General features: G+C 42.0%; 1 protein-coding gene across 2 annotated transcripts in view; it reads right to left on the bottom strand.

Annotated features, from left to right (window-relative positions):
• Nucleotides 1-20,242, bottom strand: part of RREB1 (ras responsive element binding protein 1) — a 96,854-nt gene that overhangs the window by 18,748 nt on the left and 57,864 nt on the right. For both annotated transcript variants that reach the window (XM_032789327.1, XM_032789328.1), the window contains exons 7-8: nt 8,479-8,668; nt 3,233-5,984 (exon numbers count right to left, since the gene is read on the bottom strand). In XM_032789327.1, coding sequence (XP_032645218.1) covers nt 3,233-5,984; nt 8,479-8,668 — 2,942 coding nt within the window. The remainder of the gene's footprint in view (nt 1-3,232; nt 5,985-8,478; nt 8,669-20,242) is intronic.

Here is a 20,242-nt window from a genome sequence, read left to right as displayed (position 1 = left end):
TAACACACTGGCTTAATGTTGGCATGTGAACCCCAATTTAATGTTTGAAATGGTGGAGCTTTTCCTCATTAGGATACTCATTTGCTAAGCTAACTGGATAATTTAAACACTTGAGCCTGGGAACAACAGATAAATAACAGAGGGGGAGAGGTTATTCACCACTTCCCCTACTAAATCAGTCTCTATTATTTGTTTCACAACAGCTTATTACAGAAACATAGGAGGATGTGAGGAAGAGGACATGGTGAGTGGCAAAAGCCAGGACTGTAGGCCTGGCAAGTAAGAATACAGTGCCAAGATTTCCCCCTAACTCCTTCAGATCTGTTGAGGCCAAAACCTTTTAAGTGTCTCCTCCATCACTGTCCCAAGTCAAGGAATGCACAGCAAACTGAATAAAATATTCATAGTTTTCATGACAAGAAGGCTAAATAGATTTGCTCTCAAGAGCTACCCAACACATTACGGAGTTCTAATCTGCAAGAGGGGCTTCGGGAAACTATTTTTTTCCAAACCTTCTACTAACTTGAAGCTGTCCCCCTCAAGAATTCCCACTGCACAGCTTTTACCATCACACTTATCTCTCTGGCACCCATCAATACTGTATCTACTACACCTGGCTCCCAACAATTTCTTCTATGTGGTCACATCTATGACAGAAAGGTCCCATTAATGTTTCAAAATATTTACAGCTTGTTTTTGTTATTCACGACTGCCTTCCTGACTAGTACTTTATAGGCCTTCACATCTCACTCCTCCTTGGTCATTCCGTGTAATCTCCGAGGCCTTGTCCACACTAGATTTTTCAGCTGTCAATTTTGTAGCACTGGTGCAAAACTCTGAGTATAGGGTTAGCATGCTAGTGTTACCCAGGCTAAACTGCACTAGTGCAAGTCATAGTTTATATCAGCAAACCATATCAACTGGTGTAACAGCATAGCTACACCAGTGTCACTATAGTGATGGCTAAAATACTCAGTGTAGACAAGGTCAGAGTGTACCAGGATGAATCTGGATTGATTGCAACAATCACTGTAAGTGATGCCATCAGCAGAATGGCTACACAGCAAGAAGGATACTGGGCTAGACGGACCGTTGGTTTGACCTAGTTTGGCCATTCTTATGTTCTCTGCCTACGCTGGGGATCTGCACCACTTAACACTCTCAGTGGCCAGCCACCAACTTAGCTGTATTGGTGCAAGTCGCTAGGGCAGACAAGCAAAGTTTCTATATGAACTGACGGAGCTCATCCCCAGCTAGGAGTTAAGGTAAATTCCACCAGCGCACATCATGGCTTATTGTGGTTTCCTCTGTCTACACTAGGTGTCTCACCAGGGCAGAAAATTTGGTGGCTAGTCATTGTCAGCTGTAAGCAGAGCAAACCCCAAGTGAAGACACACAGTGTTCTGCCTCACACACCGGATCCTGCTTTTCTGCTAAGGATGCATTTCCTCTTTGGAGGGTGGTGATTTAGAAGATGATTAAGAGAGACCTCAAATGCCCCTTCTCTCTGAAAACAAGCTCTGTATTTAGCAAGACAAAGCAATTTATTCTGTGCAAGGCAGAAAATAATGGCTTTACTGTTGTACAGGTGTTCTGCAAGTTATATGCTCATGTCACCCAACGTGGACTGTAACATGGATTGCTCTATGGGTCAGAGTCCCTTTAAATTGCTTAACTTTTTCCAGCTCTTCAGTTTTCTCTCTTCATTAGAGACACAGTCAGTTATTATATTTTGCATTCTTTTCAAAATGGAGGTTAAACTTCCCTACAGTCTGCACAAGCAGTAAACTCCTTTGTGAATCAATACTACTTGGTTAATACACAGAATTCCCACAGGAGAGAGCACTGCTTACAAATGCCCATTACTCTTATTCTTCTTGATGTCAGGATTTGATATTCCTCAACACAAAAGCAAATACTAAGAGCGTAAACTGCTACTTCTCTTTAAATAAAATGAAAGAGAGACTAGGGGTCCACGACTCCAGCTTTGCTTCTCTCTGTACACAGGATGAGAGTCTACTCGTGGCTCTGCTGCAATGCTAGTTGAAAAGGGAAGAGTAAAAAGCAATGCAGCATTCACTACAGCATTATTTATTTGTTTTAAAGTGAAAACAACAGATCAGTCTCCTCATAATGCCCTTGCAATATAAAAGTTTAATGTTATTTACGCAGCAATACGATATCAAGAAAAAGTTCCAAGGAATATACCGTAAGTCTTCTTGCATCAGGGCATAAGCCAGCCTCCTAAATGTCTGGGGTTAAGAAGAAACATCCCCTATGGTGCAGGTTATTATGCAGCTGTTCATTATGATGTTTCTTGCACCTTTCTCTGAAGCACGGGATACTGACCACCACGAGCAACCAATACTAAACTAGAGGGACCACTTCTTTGATCCAAGATGGCAGTTCCTATGATCTTGTTCTGCTATAGAGTTTTACATTTATTTGCTCTCAGTTTTAAATTTCCTTATATATTTACTAAAGCTGACAAGCTGCTAATGAAGAAAGGCAGCCAAACAAATCAACAAAGAACTATTCAATACATAAGCTCATCTTCAGAATAAAGTTAGAATAACTGAAAACTAGAGGGAAAATTCTCTTCCTAAGTATAATAGAAGAACTCCACTGATGTCAACTGAGGCTACAACTACACACCGAACTTGGGGTGTGATTCCCTAGCTTGTGTACACATACTTGCACTAACTCTCATTGAGCTAATATGAGTATAAATAGCAGCAACAGAGACACAACGGCCGTGCCACGTACAAACTGTCCGGGTATGTACGTGGCTCAGCTGTTCCTCTGCTGCTACTACCACGAATATATTGCTATTTATACTTGAGCTAATGCGAGTATGCGTACACAGAATCACACCCCTAGCTCATAGTGTAGACATAACCTGATTTGTGCCAGATCTGTACTACATGTAGGAGAGCAGAATTTACCTCTAGATATCCATGGATACAGAAGTTAGGCGAGCTACAATATTTTTGACAAACACCACAGTACAGTGTTGTGTTTTCATACCCCAAAATAATGGGAATGGTTGAGAAGTCACAAATCAAAGAGCAAAATTATTCAGACTATAAACAGGGGAGATGAATGACACCCTTCCCTCCCATCCCTCCAGCTAACATGGTGCGCTGAGTCTCCCAAAAAGTCAGAGAGTCTCTTTCAGGGAAAATAAGCTCAGTGACTATAACCTAACCATTACAGCATGAGGCTCTCTTACCTGTGTGAGTGAGCATGTGGCGCTGCAGGGAACTCGCCCACGGAAAGACTCGGGGACAATACGGACAGGTGATTTTTTGCAGGCAGTTTGAGTAAGCATTCCTCTTTCCTCTCAGCAGTTTATCGTCGGCAGTTTCTCTCTCGTCTTCACTTGTTCCGTTTCTGTCAGCTTCCTCTTTGAAATCATCAGTGGACTGCAGAAATGGACTAAATTTATTAGTGTCTGTGGTAGCTAGCATCTTCTCTATGCTAGCGAACTCTCCGCTTGACTCCAGGTCCACACCACTGCTCGCTTTAGGCTTGTTTTTTGTTCCTTTCTTCCTACCTCTTTTCTTAGCCAATCCAGCATCAGCAACAGGAGACTTGTCTGGAACATTTGGATCGTATGCCTTCTGAGTAAGGTCACTGAGAAGGCTGGAATCTTTCTGGATAGCCATTGTGATTGTCGCTTTTGGTTTGGAGTTCCCTGATTTATCAGAACCAGCGGAGCTGCTGGCTGCCTTGGGACTGGAGTCTGTTACCTCTGTTTTCAGCAAAGCAGGAGCAGAAGACACAGATGAAATGATCTGGGCAATGGAAGCCAGAGGTGGTAGCTCTTTAGTTACTGGAGGCTTTGGCAAAAGAGGTGGTGGCTTAGGCCTCAAGGGTCGCAGCAAGCCAGGGTTGCCAAGAAGAGCTGGGGAAATGATTGGGACAGTCAAATGCAAGGGACCCTTCAGTGGCTGGGAATGGTTGAGGGCTCCATTTTTCTCCATGCTCCCGTTGGTACTGAAGGCCAGAGGGGACTGCTGACAGTTATAGAGCTTGTCGCTATTCCCAGAAACTTGGTCTTGTTTCTTGGCTTCACTCTGGACATCATCTTTATCCTTCTTGAGGGCTTTGGGAATTGACAGGTCTATAGGCTCCATGGAACAGTCATAGTGAGACAAGGAAGAGGTGCCAAACAGGTTCTCCTGCTTCACTTGCACTGTGCTTAAGTTTTTGTTCTTTTGTGAGAAGTCTAAGGGCTCGTCAAAGTCCATTGGGAAATTATTTGCAGGTTCAAGTTTGATTGGAACATGAGAAGGTGCCCCCCGCAAAAAGCCATTCTGTGATTCCAGGAAAGACGTGATGGACTTGCGGTCCATGTAAGTGCTGTCCTCCAGTAGTGGAGGGTCTGCCTGGTTCTCCTGCGGACTGCAGTCCACTGCCAGGATGTAGTTCTCTATCTCCCTCTCTTGCACATGTAAGTGTTGCTTGAGGATATGGTGAATGCAGTTTCGCTTGGCTGAGAAGGCAGTGCCGCACTCTTTGCACTCAAACGGCTTCTTCTTCTGGCAGCCGCTGTGAGTCCTCATGTGGATGCGCAGGGCGCGATAATGCTTGAGGTCCTCACCGCAGAATTTGCACACTGTGTCAGGGGAGCAGAAAGCATCCACCATCTCTGCTGCATTGCTGGTGACATACTCAATGTTCTTTTCTATGTCCTTCCTGGTCACTTTGAGGTGCTTTTTGCGCAGGTGCCTCTCACAGTTGGCTTTCACTGTGAAAGGGTAGTGGCAAATTTTACAGATGTACGGCCTCTCTCCACTGTGCGTCCGCAGGTGCCGAATCAGTGCTGCCTTATCAGCTGCAATGTATTCACAGATGTTGCACTGGTAAGGGGAGATGCCCAAGTGAGAGCGAATGTGAGCCCTCAAGACACCAGAGAAGGCGAACACCTGGTCGCAAAAGCGACACGGGTACAAGACTTTCCTCATTGCTGGTGCTTTCTTGTTTGCGGCCCCTGCAATGATGGCCTTGAGGTCCCCTTCTGTGACCTCTTGCTTGATCTTGGCTTCCATACTCAAAGGCAACAGGGCTTCTATGATACTGTCTTGTTCCAGCTGGGTTTTCATTTCGTGCTGACTCAGTGGCTCTGTCTTGGGCTGAGGGAATAACTGTGAAGAAGGACTGGATTTGTTTCCTGATTTGGACTGTGTAAGGTGAGCCCTGGAAGCGGACTCCACAGAGTTTTTGATCAGCCTCAGTGGCGGCGGGGGAAGGCTTGGACTGATGCACCCAGGCGAGGCTTGCTGTGCACTGATCAGTGGGGGTGGCGTAGAGGTTGCTAAAACTGTTCGAGGAGCCACCAAGGGCTTTGGCTTTAGTGGAGGCATATGCTTGAAAATAGACTGCACAGGGACAGCAGGTGCCTTAGAAAGTGGCGGAAGACTTATCTGAGGAGGAGCTGAAGAAGCCATCTTCAAGATCTGCTGAATGTCAGCCAGTTCGATGGCAGACTCGTTGGAGATGGGTTTGACCACAATACTGCTGTCGGGCTGAATGATAAAGCCCTTCTGGAAAGGCTGCAGCGACAGAAGCTTCATGTTCTCTTTTGTAGGCGGAAGGACCGAAAAAGAACCTCCCATGGAAGCAGCTTCCAGAGCAGATATGTTCAGCAGGCTAGTGCTGCCAGGTTCCTGAGGTAGGTTACTCTTCAGTGTTCTAAGCTGTATTTCTTGGACCTCATCTTGCATAACCTCCTCCTGTTTGACAGGCTTGATGTCTTTGGTGTGCTGTAGGCCCAAGGACGCCATGTAGACTTTCTGGTCTGGGTTCTCACCAGCTGGGGTCTTTACCTGTGGTTTGTGCTTTTCTTTTCCCTGATCAACCATATGGGTTTCTGTGTGCAATTTGAGTGCCGAATGCATGGGGAATGCCTTGTTACACGTCTCGCAAATAAACCGATGAAATTCACTGATGCATCTTCGCAGATTCGTTTCACACCACACCTACAAGATAGCCACAAAATAACGTAACTGACCTAGTATTTGAATTATAATGCCTAAATATCAAACAAGCCTTATGCAGAAAAAGAAAACAAATTTCACCTCTCCCTCTCTCAAGAGATTGCAAATTTTACGACAAACTTTCTTTTCTAGTGTAAACTAACCTTTTTCAGAACATGAAGATTATTTTTTTTAAATATCCCTTTATATAAACAATCAAATAATATCCACCATAAGTTAACAAGTAATTTTATTAACAAAAGAGAGAAATTTAAAAGGGGGAAGGGGCACAAACAAGAGGAGAGAGGTTTACAGGAAGTGAAGTTTATGTAAATTTATTGTAAAACACCTCATAGGGGCACATATTTAAATTCATGCATACTTTTATTAAGGTATATGTGAATTAAACGTAGCCCTCAGGCTACTCTCAATGTTGCTAGTACTGCCCATGTGCGGCAAAGTTTGTCCATCACTGTTTTATACATGCCAGGCTTATTCCAGGACACCATTTGCAAACAGACAGAGGGCTAGCGCTATGTTTATAGAATCTACATTTCTGTTTATTCTGGTATCCTCCAGGGCCTGCAGCTCAGACAGGCAGGGATAGCAAAATAATGTTTCTAAAAAGACAATGTATGTTTATGCCCAACAATTCCTCACCCTTTAAAGAAAGGTAAATTCTGTGCAGAATCCTGGAGAATGCTTAGATTACATTTTTGCATACCTAAAATCGTGTGTGTGTGTATAAAATATCTTATACATGTAGTAGTGATAATTATGCGATAAACTGCATTAATATGAACCTATGACTACATCATCTGCTTTCTGCCTACTCATCCAGCTCTTCCAGGACTAAATCTAACTTTTCAAACTCCTGAGCAATTTAGTAATAAAAATAATAAAATAAATCAACCTGTCAAAAAATGTTCCCTTCTTTCCTGAATGTGGAATTCCGTCATAAAACCCATACCAATCTGAGATGCAGATTGGGATAGTTATACACAGTCCTGCACCAGTGATAGAATTTAGGTCTACTACAGGGGTAGGCAAACTTTTTGGCCCAAGGGCCACATCGGGGAACAGAAATTGTATGCTGGGCCATGAATGCTCATAAAATTGGGGTTGGGGTGAAGGAGGGGGTGTGGGCTCTGGGGTGGGGATGAGAGCTTTGGGGTGCAGGAAGGTGCGTGCTCCATGCTGGGATCGAGGTGTTTGGAGGGCGGGAGGGGGGATCAGGGCTGGGGCAGGGGGTTGGGGCACGGGGAGAGGCTCAGGGGGTGCAGGCTCCAGCAGCGTTTACCTCGAGCGGCTCCTGAAAGCAGTAGCATGTCCCTTCTCCAGCTCCTAGTTGGAGGCACGGCCAGAAAGCTCTGCATGTTGCCCCATCTGCAGGCACCGCTCCTGCAGCTCCCATTGGAGTGTGTAGGATCTGGAGAAGGAACATGCCACTGGTTCCGGGAGCCACGTAGTGTGGACCCGACCCTGCGGCCTCAGGGTCGAGCCACTTGGTGCGGCCCTGACCGGAGAGGGGCCAAGCCGCGTGGTGCAGCTTGCGGACTGGCTTAAAATGGCTCGCAAGCCAGATGCGGCAAGTAGTTCGCCCAACCCTGGTCTAGTATCTTGCAACCTGCCAGAGCTAGAAAACACAGAGATTAATCCCGCTGGGAAGGAGAGATTACCAGCTTCCTAATGGGGCACTCACTGAACCTGGATGATCCTGAAGCATTGGACTTTTAAGTCAGGACCTTTCAGTATACAAAATTCTATTTCAGGTCTCTTTTTGAGAGGGACTGTAAATATATTAATTTTAATTTTCTTCTCCTTGTGAGCCCTCTACATTTGGACACATGGTAATTAAGGCAGGTGGGCTTTGCAAGTAGAAGGATATAAACAAGATTTCCAGTGCAAAAATTTTACAGCTCAAAAATATTTACATAATGCTTTTTCTGTAAATTCTGCAGTATGTTCAGAATTCATGCAGGTATGGGAATAGTGTACAAGTTTTTATAAGCACACATTTGGGGGAACTGTCTAACCTCATCTAAGGCGTCGCCACACACAAGTAATATAAATTCCACAAACTGACAAAATCTCTACCACACCAAAATGTGCATATAAGGAGCAGAGCAAAGCCTATCACGCATTCCTGACTCTATTATGTGTCTTTTATAGGTATTTTAAATGTGGAACAAAATTAATTTGGGAGGGGGGGAACTGGGGGGGAGGAGCAGAAATTAATTTTTAACAGCCCAAAAAGTTTTCCTTTAAAAAAAATTATAAAAAACCTTTAACAAACTAACCTAAAAGGCATCCTCCAAGACGCCGCTTGAGATCTAACATTGAGAGGAAAATTGTGGAATCTAAAATGGTTGAATATGTTCTATAGCTTTCCACTAAACATTCTACAGTTAGTCTCTGCATTACCCAATACAAAATCCTTCAATTAACTCAACAGATAAGCATGGCTGCAATTTTCAGAGCTAGGGATATATAATACCTGAGAAATGCGGGGGAATTTCCTACAGGAGAAGTCTGTGAATCCCAAATCATGGAAGCCTGCTGGAATTGAAGGATTGTTCTGAATGAAAGGCTTTCCCAATGGGTCTCTTGGAAGCTGCTTGTGAATAACTGCATTATGACGCAGCAAACCCCGATGAGTGCGAAAGGTAATACAACAAGTGTCACACCTGGAAAAAAAGGAACATAGTAAAAAGTCACAGAATGATTTTAAGTGTAAGAAGAATGTTCATCTCTTTACACTGGACACGGTATCTTTTCTGTCATGCTAATAACTTGGTAACAGTAAATAAAATTGTGGCCCATAAAATGCTTAGCAAAACAAACAGGACAGTTTTTAATCACAGTCACTTTCTACCAGCTTCTGGCCAGTACAGTAAGTTCACAGGAAGTTCAAAGAATGCAGCACATGTAACCTGAATGTCACATGTTAATGGACAGTTAAGAGAGACGTGGACCACAGCATGCTGACACTGTTCCCATTGTCTCAAACAATCTAATTTGATAGCGTTATGTTGTTTAGTTTAAGCACAAATTCTGGGACTCAAGTGCTGTGAACATCTTAAAATTGTAGTTGTGGGGAAGGAAGGGATGACAAGTCAAACTCAATTCAGCAAGCACCAAAAATCATATACTAATAGCCTTTTTAATTGTTCACTGTACTACAGAATTTCTATTGATCCTATCAACAAGCCTCTATGTATGAAATAGCAGAAACTGTTTTATACTCCACATTGTCATATTTTCATTGGTTTTTCTAAAGCTACACCACTACCTCAAAGTTTCTTTTATATTAGCGCAGGGATCGACAATCTTTGGCATGCGGCCCGCCAGGGCCAAGCCAGTTTGTTTACCTGCCTTGTCCGCAGGTTTGACCAATTGTGGCTCCCACTGGCTGCAGTTTGCAGCTCCAGGCCAATGGGGGCTGTGGGAAGGGCGGCCAGCACAACCCTTGGCCTATGCCGCTTCCCACAGCCCCCATTGGCCTGGAGCGGTGAACCGCGGCCAGTGGGAGCCGCGATCGACTGAACCAGCAGATGCGGCAGGTAAACAAACCGGCCTGGCCCGCCAGGGGGCTTACCCTAGTGGGCTGTGTGCCAAAAGTTGCTGATCCCTGCATTAGAGTATAACCTCTTTGAAAACAATCATCTGAAGCAGATTCAAAAGTCTCATATCATACATATACCTCTCATAGTCAATGTATCCCAAAGACTGATGCAGGAGTGAACACATTTCGATACCATGCCCACACCAAACAACAGCAATATTTGCACAGCGCTGACATGCACTATAAATGTCACATTTAAAATTCAGTTTTCAGAATGCAGCAACATTTAGACAGCATGCCAAGATCAAGTGTAAACAACTTGATTAAATATATGGTATACTAGATTTATATCATAAAGAAGAATTAAAATCTCAACAGTGTAAATACACCTCTACCCCGATATAAAAAGTGACCCGATATAACACAAATTCGGATATAATGCGGTAAAGCAGCGCTCTGGGCGGGTGGGGCTGCGCACTCCAGTGGATCAAAGCAAGTTTGATATAACACGGTTTCACCTATAATGCGGTAAGACTTTTTGGCTCCCGAGGACAGCATAATATCGGGGTAGAGGTGTGGTAAGCAAAACATTCACACTGAATTCAAACAAAGACAGATCACTTCTATCAGCAGTACCTTGCTGCTATACTTTCAACTTTGCATTAAGATGTCAATTTCACAGAAGCAAATGCCAATGAATAACAGTAATTTAGACCCTGCCAGTGGAAATTGTATTCGTAATATTTGTCCATTAAAACCTATTCTTGCATTCTTGCCATGCCGTGCTCCAGAGTCAGGTTTTCTGCAATAAGAGACTTACCCACAAAACAAACAGTGTTCAAGTCATTTGTCCCTTAAACTGCGCATAAGAAGAATTTTTTTGACATCTGCCATTACTAATACTGCAGAAGCCCATTAATAAAAAAAGTGTTTTAAAAAAATCACTAGCTGGTCTTCTAACCGGATTTCTGCTATACCTTACCTAAATGCATAGCAGTTTTACTGAAAGCACAGTAACTGTCTTCAAGGTAAGAAAACATCCTGCAATTGGAAAGACAAAGTCCTGAAACAGTCCCCCCCTGTCCTGACCCCTAACTCACTGCCACTGATGCTCTTTTTATCACTTTGCAAACTTTCATGGAACTTTTTTTTTTTAATTCTTCTCTGAAAATAAAAAGAGATAACCAAGTCACCCACAAAGTAGCTGACCTCATATTCCCCAAGTGCTGAAAGAAACGAGTGTGAAGTATATGTAACACTGCTTTTGTTATCATGCTGTGTAGAAGGATAGGAGATGATTATTATGCTCTTGAGTTTTAATCTGCTTTATCTCCACTGTCAGTGCACTTGCATATTACCTTAATAATTACTGCCAGCATACTGTCTGCATTCAATTAAATATGGAATCATGCACATTTACAAAGCAATTGTTTACTTCAAGGGCTCTGATAAATGTGATGACAACCTTTGGTCATGCTAGAGAAATACCTATGTGTTAGAGTTCTTAATATCATAATTTGCAGCCGTTCTGTTACTAGGTCTGTGATACCTGTTATTCTATGATGTAAAGCTTTGTCTTTTTTTTAAAGAAAAACAAAACAAAAACAAAACACCAGAACAAATCCCATGTGTGAGACCACATGGGAAGGATAGCATCGAGGGTTAAATAATTATCAAAAGAACTTGTATAAACAGAGGCATAAACTCTTAGAAAGGATGAAATGTCAAACATGAAAGCAAAAGAGTGTCATCAGTGACTTTCCATGGTGCCGGAACAGAGAAATAAACTTTAAAGTATTGTATGTATTATTACATATGGTTCCATGGCTTGCAATACAACCTAGCTACTTTGAAATTAATGTTAGTCTGCTCAGAAAGTTCATTCTGCCGTGTCTTATTATTATTTATTTGTACTGTGGTAATGCCAATAGTCTCCAATCATAAATCAAAGCCATAAACACACGTTTGATAGAAATACATTTTGTTTTCTACACACTCTAACCTTTCAGATACAATATATCCTAAAGCACATTTTATAAAGGGCTGAGTTAAATACAGGTAAGAGATGAGCCTGGAGGCAAACATGGCAGCTATTATGCACCCTGCAATAGCTCTGACACAGCTCTTTGCATTAAAATCTGTTTTACTGAGAGGCAGGAAACAGAGAGCATAGAGTTTCCTTTTAGTATTTTCAAATGGTGCCATAAATTCTTTAACTACCACCTGAACAAACTAAATAGGAATAAAAGGGTCTTCTCTCCATTTAAGGTGTCATCTGAAAGACAGCACAGCTAATGGAGCAGCAGTGCCTCATACAGTACCACAGCATCTGGACAGAACACAGAGTTCTGGAGGGAGTGCTAACAACAGCCAGTTCAGGCTGACACCTCAATGATGCACTGCAGTCCTACCATCTTATGCCCACTGTGTGTGTGATCTATACCGGCTGCCTTTATTCTGTCCTTCTTAGGTTTTCAGGGCTGCCCAGAGGATTCACGGGGCCTGGGGCAAAGCAATTTCAGGGGCGTCTTCCATAAAAAAAATTTGCAATACTGTATTCTCGTGGGAGTCCCTGCAGGTCCTGAGGCAAACTGTCCCACTTACCCCCCCCCCCCCCGGGCAGCCCTGTAGGTTTTAGAGGTCTTGTCTGAAACAATACTCAAGAGTTTTCCTTTGAGCAGAGTCCTGATAGCTGTCTGTGCTCTCTTACACCACCTACAGTCTTAAGGATTTGCTAGTCTTGCCTCATGTTGGCAAGAGACCTGGTTGAAAAATGGCAGATGTTTTCCATTAAATATTAAAAAGAAAAAAAAAAAAAGTAGAAAAAATTTTGGATTTTCACAACTGAATTTTCTTGCTCCTTTCCTTCTTCCACCCTGCTGGACGGGGAGAGAAAGAGGAAAGAAAAAGGTCACATGATTTTTTATTTGGTTGGAAAACCCTTTTTGTTCATTAAATGTTTTGACAAAAATTTCATGACCAGTTCTAGTTGGCAGGCAATATTGTCATTGCTATGCTGGGTCCTAGGATGTATAAATCACTGTCCCTTGACTGAACATTTAGAGACAGTCAATACAGTAGAGACAAAGGCATGCCCTGCTCTCCTCCCTCTGATGCAACACACAGATTCTCTTGTGGTTCAGACTCCTCCATCTCACAGACAGAAACAAAAGTTCAGGCAGTGAGTCAGAGAGGAAGGATCTCATGATTTAAATCGCAGAGTGTAGTGAATAAAAATTCTGTCTCACACTCAACACCTGTTGACATGGCTTCAACTTAGAAAGCTGAAATAAAACCGGTATGAAAAGCCATCACCCAGAAACTTTTGGAACAGCCTCTATCAGCCAGAGACACTTAACTCCAACAGGCCACTCCTAATGCCTCCAGAGCTAACTCTTGGCACCTTGTTTCTAAAATGCTCTCCAAGGACAATGAAGGTCATTGTAAACCCATTCCTGATGCAGAGCAATGCAGATAGAGCTGTAGGCTCTTAAGGTCTCCCAGGATTTGCAAACCTCACTTGGGGTTGTCAGTCTTCATTACAGATTCAATGTATAGCCATTTTGCCCAACATTGTGCGTGACAGTTTTTTCCATTAACTGCCCAGGACCTCTGAACTCTTTGTGTACAATTAATTTCGCTTTCAATGCAATGGCACTACAGCTGTACAAATGAATGCCAATTCTATGACAAAGACATACAGATATTGCTATACTTTCTATTGTAACTGATAATGGAAGTTTCAAATTATACTGGTGAATGGTCAATAACATACTAAATATCTTCAGATTATTCCATTTTAAAATAAGTTGTCAAGTTTGACAATACACCACACTGTACTTTTTTTTTTTTAACACTTATTTCATTTGTTTAATTTAGGAAGCCAGGCCTTTATCTTTTTGCTTTATGGACAACATTATCTTTCATCTTTTAAATGAAAAACCACATACAAATGCAATTTTTCTATCTGGAAACCATATTCCTAAGAAGTAAAGAAAATAGTTTAGGAGAACGCTTAATGTTTTTTTAATCTGTGCTTAATAGCTTTGGAAAGAGTATGAAAAGTCTGACATGTCAAATAAAGCATTTGAAACATATGGCAAATGTCACAATGAATAAGAAACTCATTACAATCTAACAAGTATGCCTCATGCCAATTGCCAAGTCAAATAAGGATGGGACGATTACCTAAAACACAGATAAAAGTCCATGAAGGATTTTAGTGGCGAGACACCTGAACATCTGAAGGAGGTAAAGATGTTGTATTTGCAAAATAGGTTTCTAGCTGTACTTGATGTAGGCTGGAATTGTTTTAGAATTTCCTAACATGTGCTGTAGTTTTCTATAAATATGAATGCAAAGTGAACTTTATCTCTGCAACCGAATAGCTTTCTTCAACTAGAGGCAACTAAGCGAACAAGAAAAAAAGAATAGTTGCAGTGAATCCGTGACTGTTTCATAATGGGCCACATTTTCAATCACCCTGCACCTTGTGCTGTCATTCAGATCTACGCAAAGTGGGTGTAAAACACTAACGTTCTCATCTGGTAGCATTTTATACTTACTTTACATTGGTGTAAAATGCTAGAGAGGGGAGAAACAGGCTCCAGAAGTTACAGGTGCCAACCCCTAATGTAGATGTGAAACACCAATGTAAACTGGGGTTGACTTGGAGCTTAATCCCCATCTTTGTGTCAATGCAGCACATCTACATTACTATAGTAGGGGTTTGCAAGAGTAGTCACACTGGTGCAAATTATCTTAATGCAAACAAGCCCTAAATTTACAAATGTGAGGAAGAAAATGTATCATTTAAAGGAGAACGCTGGTGTGGAAACAATAATTAACATATAAAAACACTTTCATGTCCTTTTGAGAAGTAGTCAACTCTGGGTAGCTTGCTCATGAGGCAAGCCAAGATGTGTAGCACTTATGACTAAAGTACGTATGCAAGAGAGGTTTATATAAGCAGAGCCTAGTCATTATCTTATCCTCTGGGCTAATTCTAATTTGTCAGCAATGTAAATAACTTTTTAACAATAAAAAAATGGAATGGCTCTCTAAAACAAGATGCAGAATCACCTTTATGTGTAGTTTACTGCAATTTTTAAGTAAAGGACAGTACAGGCAAATAGCAGATGTCTAATCTGAACTCTTAAACAATTTTCAATTTCAGTAGTCAATGTCTTTCAAATTCTAAATTATTATACCTCTACCATTCTGTTACTGAGAAATTAAAACAAATACTAGCCTCTGCTTTACGTAAGGCCTAGATTAAAGCAATGTTGAAACGTTCCAGAAGCTTAAGCTTCCAGATCTATAGTAGAAGATGACTAAAAAGTAAAATTCTCAGAGCTGTGTGGATCAAAACAAAGCTGATGTGCAAGTATGGAAGCAAACAAAAGCTATGTAAATTTCCAGTCTCCATTTAAAGCAGATTTAAAAAATGCATGACATTTTTCCATACCAGTTTTGCCCTTTTCTAGCCAATATTTTAAGTGACTGTCACTTAAATTAAAACAAACTAGTTAGAAAAAACATAGCCTATGACAGAATCCTTAACACAAAGCTACACTAAATAAATCACCCAGCTCCTCTCACTTGAATCCCCAATGTGTCAGTATTCTTAAGTTTGAATTCATATGGCATTGCTCTGTTTTCTAGTTCACATCATCTTTAGGATTAATGCCATCTTTTTTAAGGCCCAATGCAAAATACCGTGCTGGCATTTTACAATGATAATGGAACAAGGTAGGGAGGTTACGGAAGATGGTGTGTGTGGATGTGGCAGGAGAGAGAATGACTACGCCTTCTCATCTAATTTCTTACTTCAAATGCAAAGGTGGGAAAAGGAGTGCAGGGGAATCACAGTTCTAACACTGATCATTTCAACTGTGGAGAAGGCTGTAATAATCCCTCCCCCCCTTTTTTTTTTATATAAAATTTTCACATTTTGTTTGTAAAGTTCTTATTAAGTGACAGACATTCCTTCTTGAAAGGATTTCATTGTTCACATTTTACATCTCTTGCCTCCTCTTCTAGGGAGAGATGGGGCAGAAGAAGAATGAATTGGTTTATGCTCTTTTTTAGCCCCACCCAGTTCCAGACATTCAACTCCTTTCTGGACAACCCCCTTCCCTCCCCTGCCTTCCTACCCACAGCCCTGAGAAATGATGTCAAACAGCTGCTCTAATCTCTTCCAGTTGCTAGTAGACAGAGTGATGGAACAGTGGCAGCTCTCTGACCACGGCTGCTGTCTCCCACTCAGCTACAGTCACAGATGTCTTATACATGTCTTCTCTCATTCTCTACCCTTCCAACAAGACAACTCCATCTTTTTTAACCCAGACTCAGGGCAGTATGAACACAGACCAAAAGCCTGAAAAATTTGCTTATTAAGAGTTAGTACAAAAGCTGTACATTACAATACTACACCACGCAAAATCTGCATAGAGCACAACGCTGAAGAGAGACATCCCTTGTATAGCAAGGGAGGTTTCTGACATAGCAGACTAGGCCTCTAATGCAAGCAGCTCTAGTTAAATCAACAAAGGTGGGGCTTTTAACTTTTCCCTCATTCTCCATGGCCTGTTCTCTTTTGCTTTTACTTCTTCTCCTTCCCCTTCAACCTCCTTCTTCCTCCCTCCCCCGATAAAAACAAAACAACCCCCCCCCCCATCCCACCCCCGACCTTGGATGCAGTAAGGCTGGAACCATTTCATCAGACATTCTATTTATAGGATGATGCTTAGCAAGGGCACAATGCTATGTACATTCCAAACGCTGCACATTACTCTTGCAGTCTGGACCAATGTGTAGAAGCGTGTGCAGCTCTGATATAAACCAGGGTGACGTTCCAAAGACAGTATTTTAGAACTTGCTGGTATGCAGCAGAGTCAGTTTCAGCATTAATATATCATGATTCCCATACTCAAAGTAACTCAGGTGAAGCTGACCATTACCAGATAAAATCACAAGTTACTTTTTGAACAGATTACTCGGTTAGTCCCCAGCCTTTTCAAAAATAAGGGGAGGAAAGACTTCACATTTCTGGCAGCATCTTAATGAATTCTGTTTTCTAGCAGATGACTGAATTTTGTAACATCAAGACAGATTCTGACATCTCTATTCCGGTAGAGATGTGCCTCAGTCTGCAAGTGGCCTCACTGATTTCAATGGAATTATTTATGGAGTAAGGTACTACCTTAGCATGAACAAGAGGAGACAGAATATGGCCCATAGTTATTTGTACAACAAAAAATGTCGCTCATTTTCTTATAATTAAGTTTATAACTTTGGCCCTAGAATCACAGAATATCAGGGTTGGAAGGGACCTCAGGAGGTCATCTAGTCCATCCCCAACTAACACTAAAAGATAAGCACCAAGAAAGCTGCTTGACAGAATCACAGAGCTAGAGCTACACCTGACCAGAAACAATTTTGATCCGTTTTTTTTTTTTTTAAAAAGAACTACTACAAATGTACCAATTTTATAGGGTTCAGCACCAAATGGCCACAAAAATCTTCATTTGCGCAACACACAGATGGGTAAATGTATAGACGTGCCTATGGGCACACAAATGCAATTTTACTTGTTGCACTCTCCTTTGAGAATCCAGTGCTTTGTGTATCACAATGTTCCTTTCAAATACCCAGTAGTTGCATATTTTAAATAGCTTTGGCAGAAATTAACAAAGGATATTTGCTACAGAAAAGGGCCCCAATAAATGTTCTCTCTCACTACATTACTTAGGAAGGAAGCAGATCTCTCTCCAAGAGCTGGTCTATACCAGAACAGCTCTCTGTTGATGACAACAGGTGTCAGCACTGGGTGCAGCTGAACCTGTACTGAACATGGCTTGCCCTTGCCTGTACTTGCAGCTAAACCATGCTCAGTACCTGTTCAGCTGCTCCCCTGCTGATGCTGTCACTAGCACCAAGTAGTCTTTTTAATGCAACAAACCCTGGGAGATGGGATGGACTAGCACACTAACAACCTGCTATACCAGCCTCAACCCCTTCCCCCCACACTAAGCTCCTTTCTGTAGTACACTCAACACGTCATCCTGTTTCTATTCTCATAACCATGCTAGATATTCAACACCCTGTGACATCCTACACAGCTTCACATAGGGGATGTCCTCTCTGCATCCCCTCACTATCTGATATCCTATCCAGCAGCTTCAGATTCCCAGGCTCACAGCATATTGAGATTCCTGATGTGACCGTGCAGCCTCTATGTCTGAGCAGGACTCAAGTGCTCTGCAGAATTTCCTCGTTCTTTTTTTAATAAAAACACTAGAGTGCACTGTAGCTAAAACCCTAGCCTGTTCTGACAAATCAGCACCAGGACAGATGCTCTAATAAACCTCACCTTGTTTTATTATTCAGTTTTATTTTATTTAGTCAGTGAACAGATGCATTCTCCAGCTTGGTTGCATGGGTTTTTGTTGTTTTTTTGTTTTTGTTTGTTTGGGGTTTTTTGTTTCCTTGAGATCATTAGGAATTACTTTCTGCCACAGTTTATTGTTTGCTTACAGGACTTACCAGTATGAAGCCAGCCTCTGATCTCAGTCACATGGGTGACTCAAATCAGCTCATTGGCGTTACTCTGGATTTAAACTGGTGTAAAGGATATCAGAATCTGGTTCCTTGTTTCTATCAGCAGGACATTGTTTAAACTCTCCAAGCAAGCAGCTCTTGTGACAGAACAGGATGTCAGTGAATTGAACTGACAATGGCATGCAACTGACCCCTTTGGCTTAAAGCCTTTAGCTCCACCCTGTCTAGGAGCAGTTGGCGGGGGGGAGGGATAGGTCAGTGGTTTGAGCATTGGCCTGCTAAACCCAAGGTTGTGAGTTCAATCCTTGAGGGGGCCACTCAGGAATCTGGGGCAAAAATCAGTACTTGGTCTTGCTAGTGAAGGCAGGGGGCTGGACTCAATGACCTCAAGGTCCCTTCCAGTTCTAGGAGATAGGACTAGGTTGGGTAAGCTATTCTCACTAATGCAATTTAAAATGATGACTATAATTACAAGGGTGGAATGGCAGGGTTCTTAACTTGCTAAAACCAGAAGGAAGGAGTCTGTGGGTGCATCTATGCTGGAATATTTCATACCTGTCCTCCAGCACTTGGCAATAGTGTATGTCCTTGTGTATGGTGGGCTCAGGATTATTCAGCACAATGTTATGAAAGCAGTTTTCAGATTTACAATGTGCTGGAAAGGCTTGGACCTGATTTATGCTTGCACAGATACTAGAAAACAGGTATGAAACTCTATAGTGTTACACAGAGCATGTGTCTCTGGTATTGCGTGCTACTTCAGGTGGCAGTGTCATCATGTAAGCAGACAAAAACAGAACTTTGGGTCTTGGCAAATATGTAAATTATTTTCATCAGCATTTTGTTTTCAAATGCATTTATTTTGTCATTTTAAAGTCTACAGATATACCCTAGATAAATATAAATGATTTGTGATCTTAAATAAGTCTTTTTTTGTTGTTTACAATCATTTCAGTGCACTTTAAGAAAATCCTACAATTCAGTCTCCTGGCTAGTTTCTTTCTTGGTTGCTGATTACAGGAACCATCATAACAAAGGGCAAAAATATACTGCTGTAAATGTGAAATAGTCTAGATACTTTTTAAAAGTTTCATGACTTTGATTATCTAGTATAATTTTGAAAACAAGCACAGAGGCCGTTTCACCATGGCTTGACTTCAATGGGACTACTCACATGCTTAAAGTTAAGCACTCCTATAAGCTTTTGCAGGATTGAAGCCTACTACTGCCTCTCTGTGCAGCATCCTGCCATCTACAACAGGTGTTGCCAGGAAGTATAACAAACTCAGCCTGACCTGAACTGCAAGCCGGGGCCCATCTCTGGGATACAGGAACTGATTTCTTCCTCCTATGTGATGTCATACCACCAGGATTCCATGGTTTGAGTACAAAAGTTAAATAACTAATTATTCTGCTTAGACAGTGCTGGGAACACCACCTAAAGTTAATAGATTTGCCTAAAATGGAAAGTAAGACCCAATTTTCAGCTGCTTATAAAACTTTACAAAACTTTCATTGTTTGGTCTGAAATTTTCCCTTGCCTGGTGTCTGCCTCCAGCTGAACTTTTTGTGAAAAGTTTTAGAAAAATGGATCCGCTGATAAGGAAAAACTGACATCTTCCCAAACTTCATTTTCAGAATGTTAGTAAGTGCTCACAACTGTTTTGTTGAGACGCTCTAGCACAGTGGTTCTCAAATTTTTGTACAGGTGACCTTTTTCACATAGCAAGCCTCTGAGTGCGACCCCCTCATTATAAATTAAAAACTTTTTTATATATTTAACACCATTGTAAACACTGGAGGCAAAGCAGGGTTTGGGGTGGAAGCTGACAGCTCAAACCCCCCCTGTAATAACTTCATGACCCCCTGAGGGGTCCCAACCCCCAGTTTGAGAACTCCTGCTCTAGCACATCCATGACATTTGAAATTTGGCATAAGGTGTGTTGCCCAAGAGGAGGTTACTCACCTTGTGCAGTAACTGACGTTCTTCGAGATGAGTGTCCCTGTGGGTGCTCCACTTTAGGTGTCGGTGCGCCCCTGCGCCTTTGATCGGAGATTTTTTGCAGCAGTACTCCTACCGGCCACGCATGCTTAGAACCTGTCACTCATTCTGAGTGCGTTACTAGAGAGCATG

The sequence above is a fragment of the Chelonoidis abingdonii genome, chromosome 2, assembly GCF_003597395.2.
Source record: "Chelonoidis abingdonii isolate Lonesome George chromosome 2, CheloAbing_2.0, whole genome shotgun sequence".
In the NCBI taxonomy this organism is placed as follows: domain Eukaryota; kingdom Metazoa; phylum Chordata; order Testudines; family Testudinidae; genus Chelonoidis; species Chelonoidis abingdonii.
Note: the sequence above shows the minus strand (reverse complement) of the source record. Positions and strands in the feature narration are given on the sequence as shown.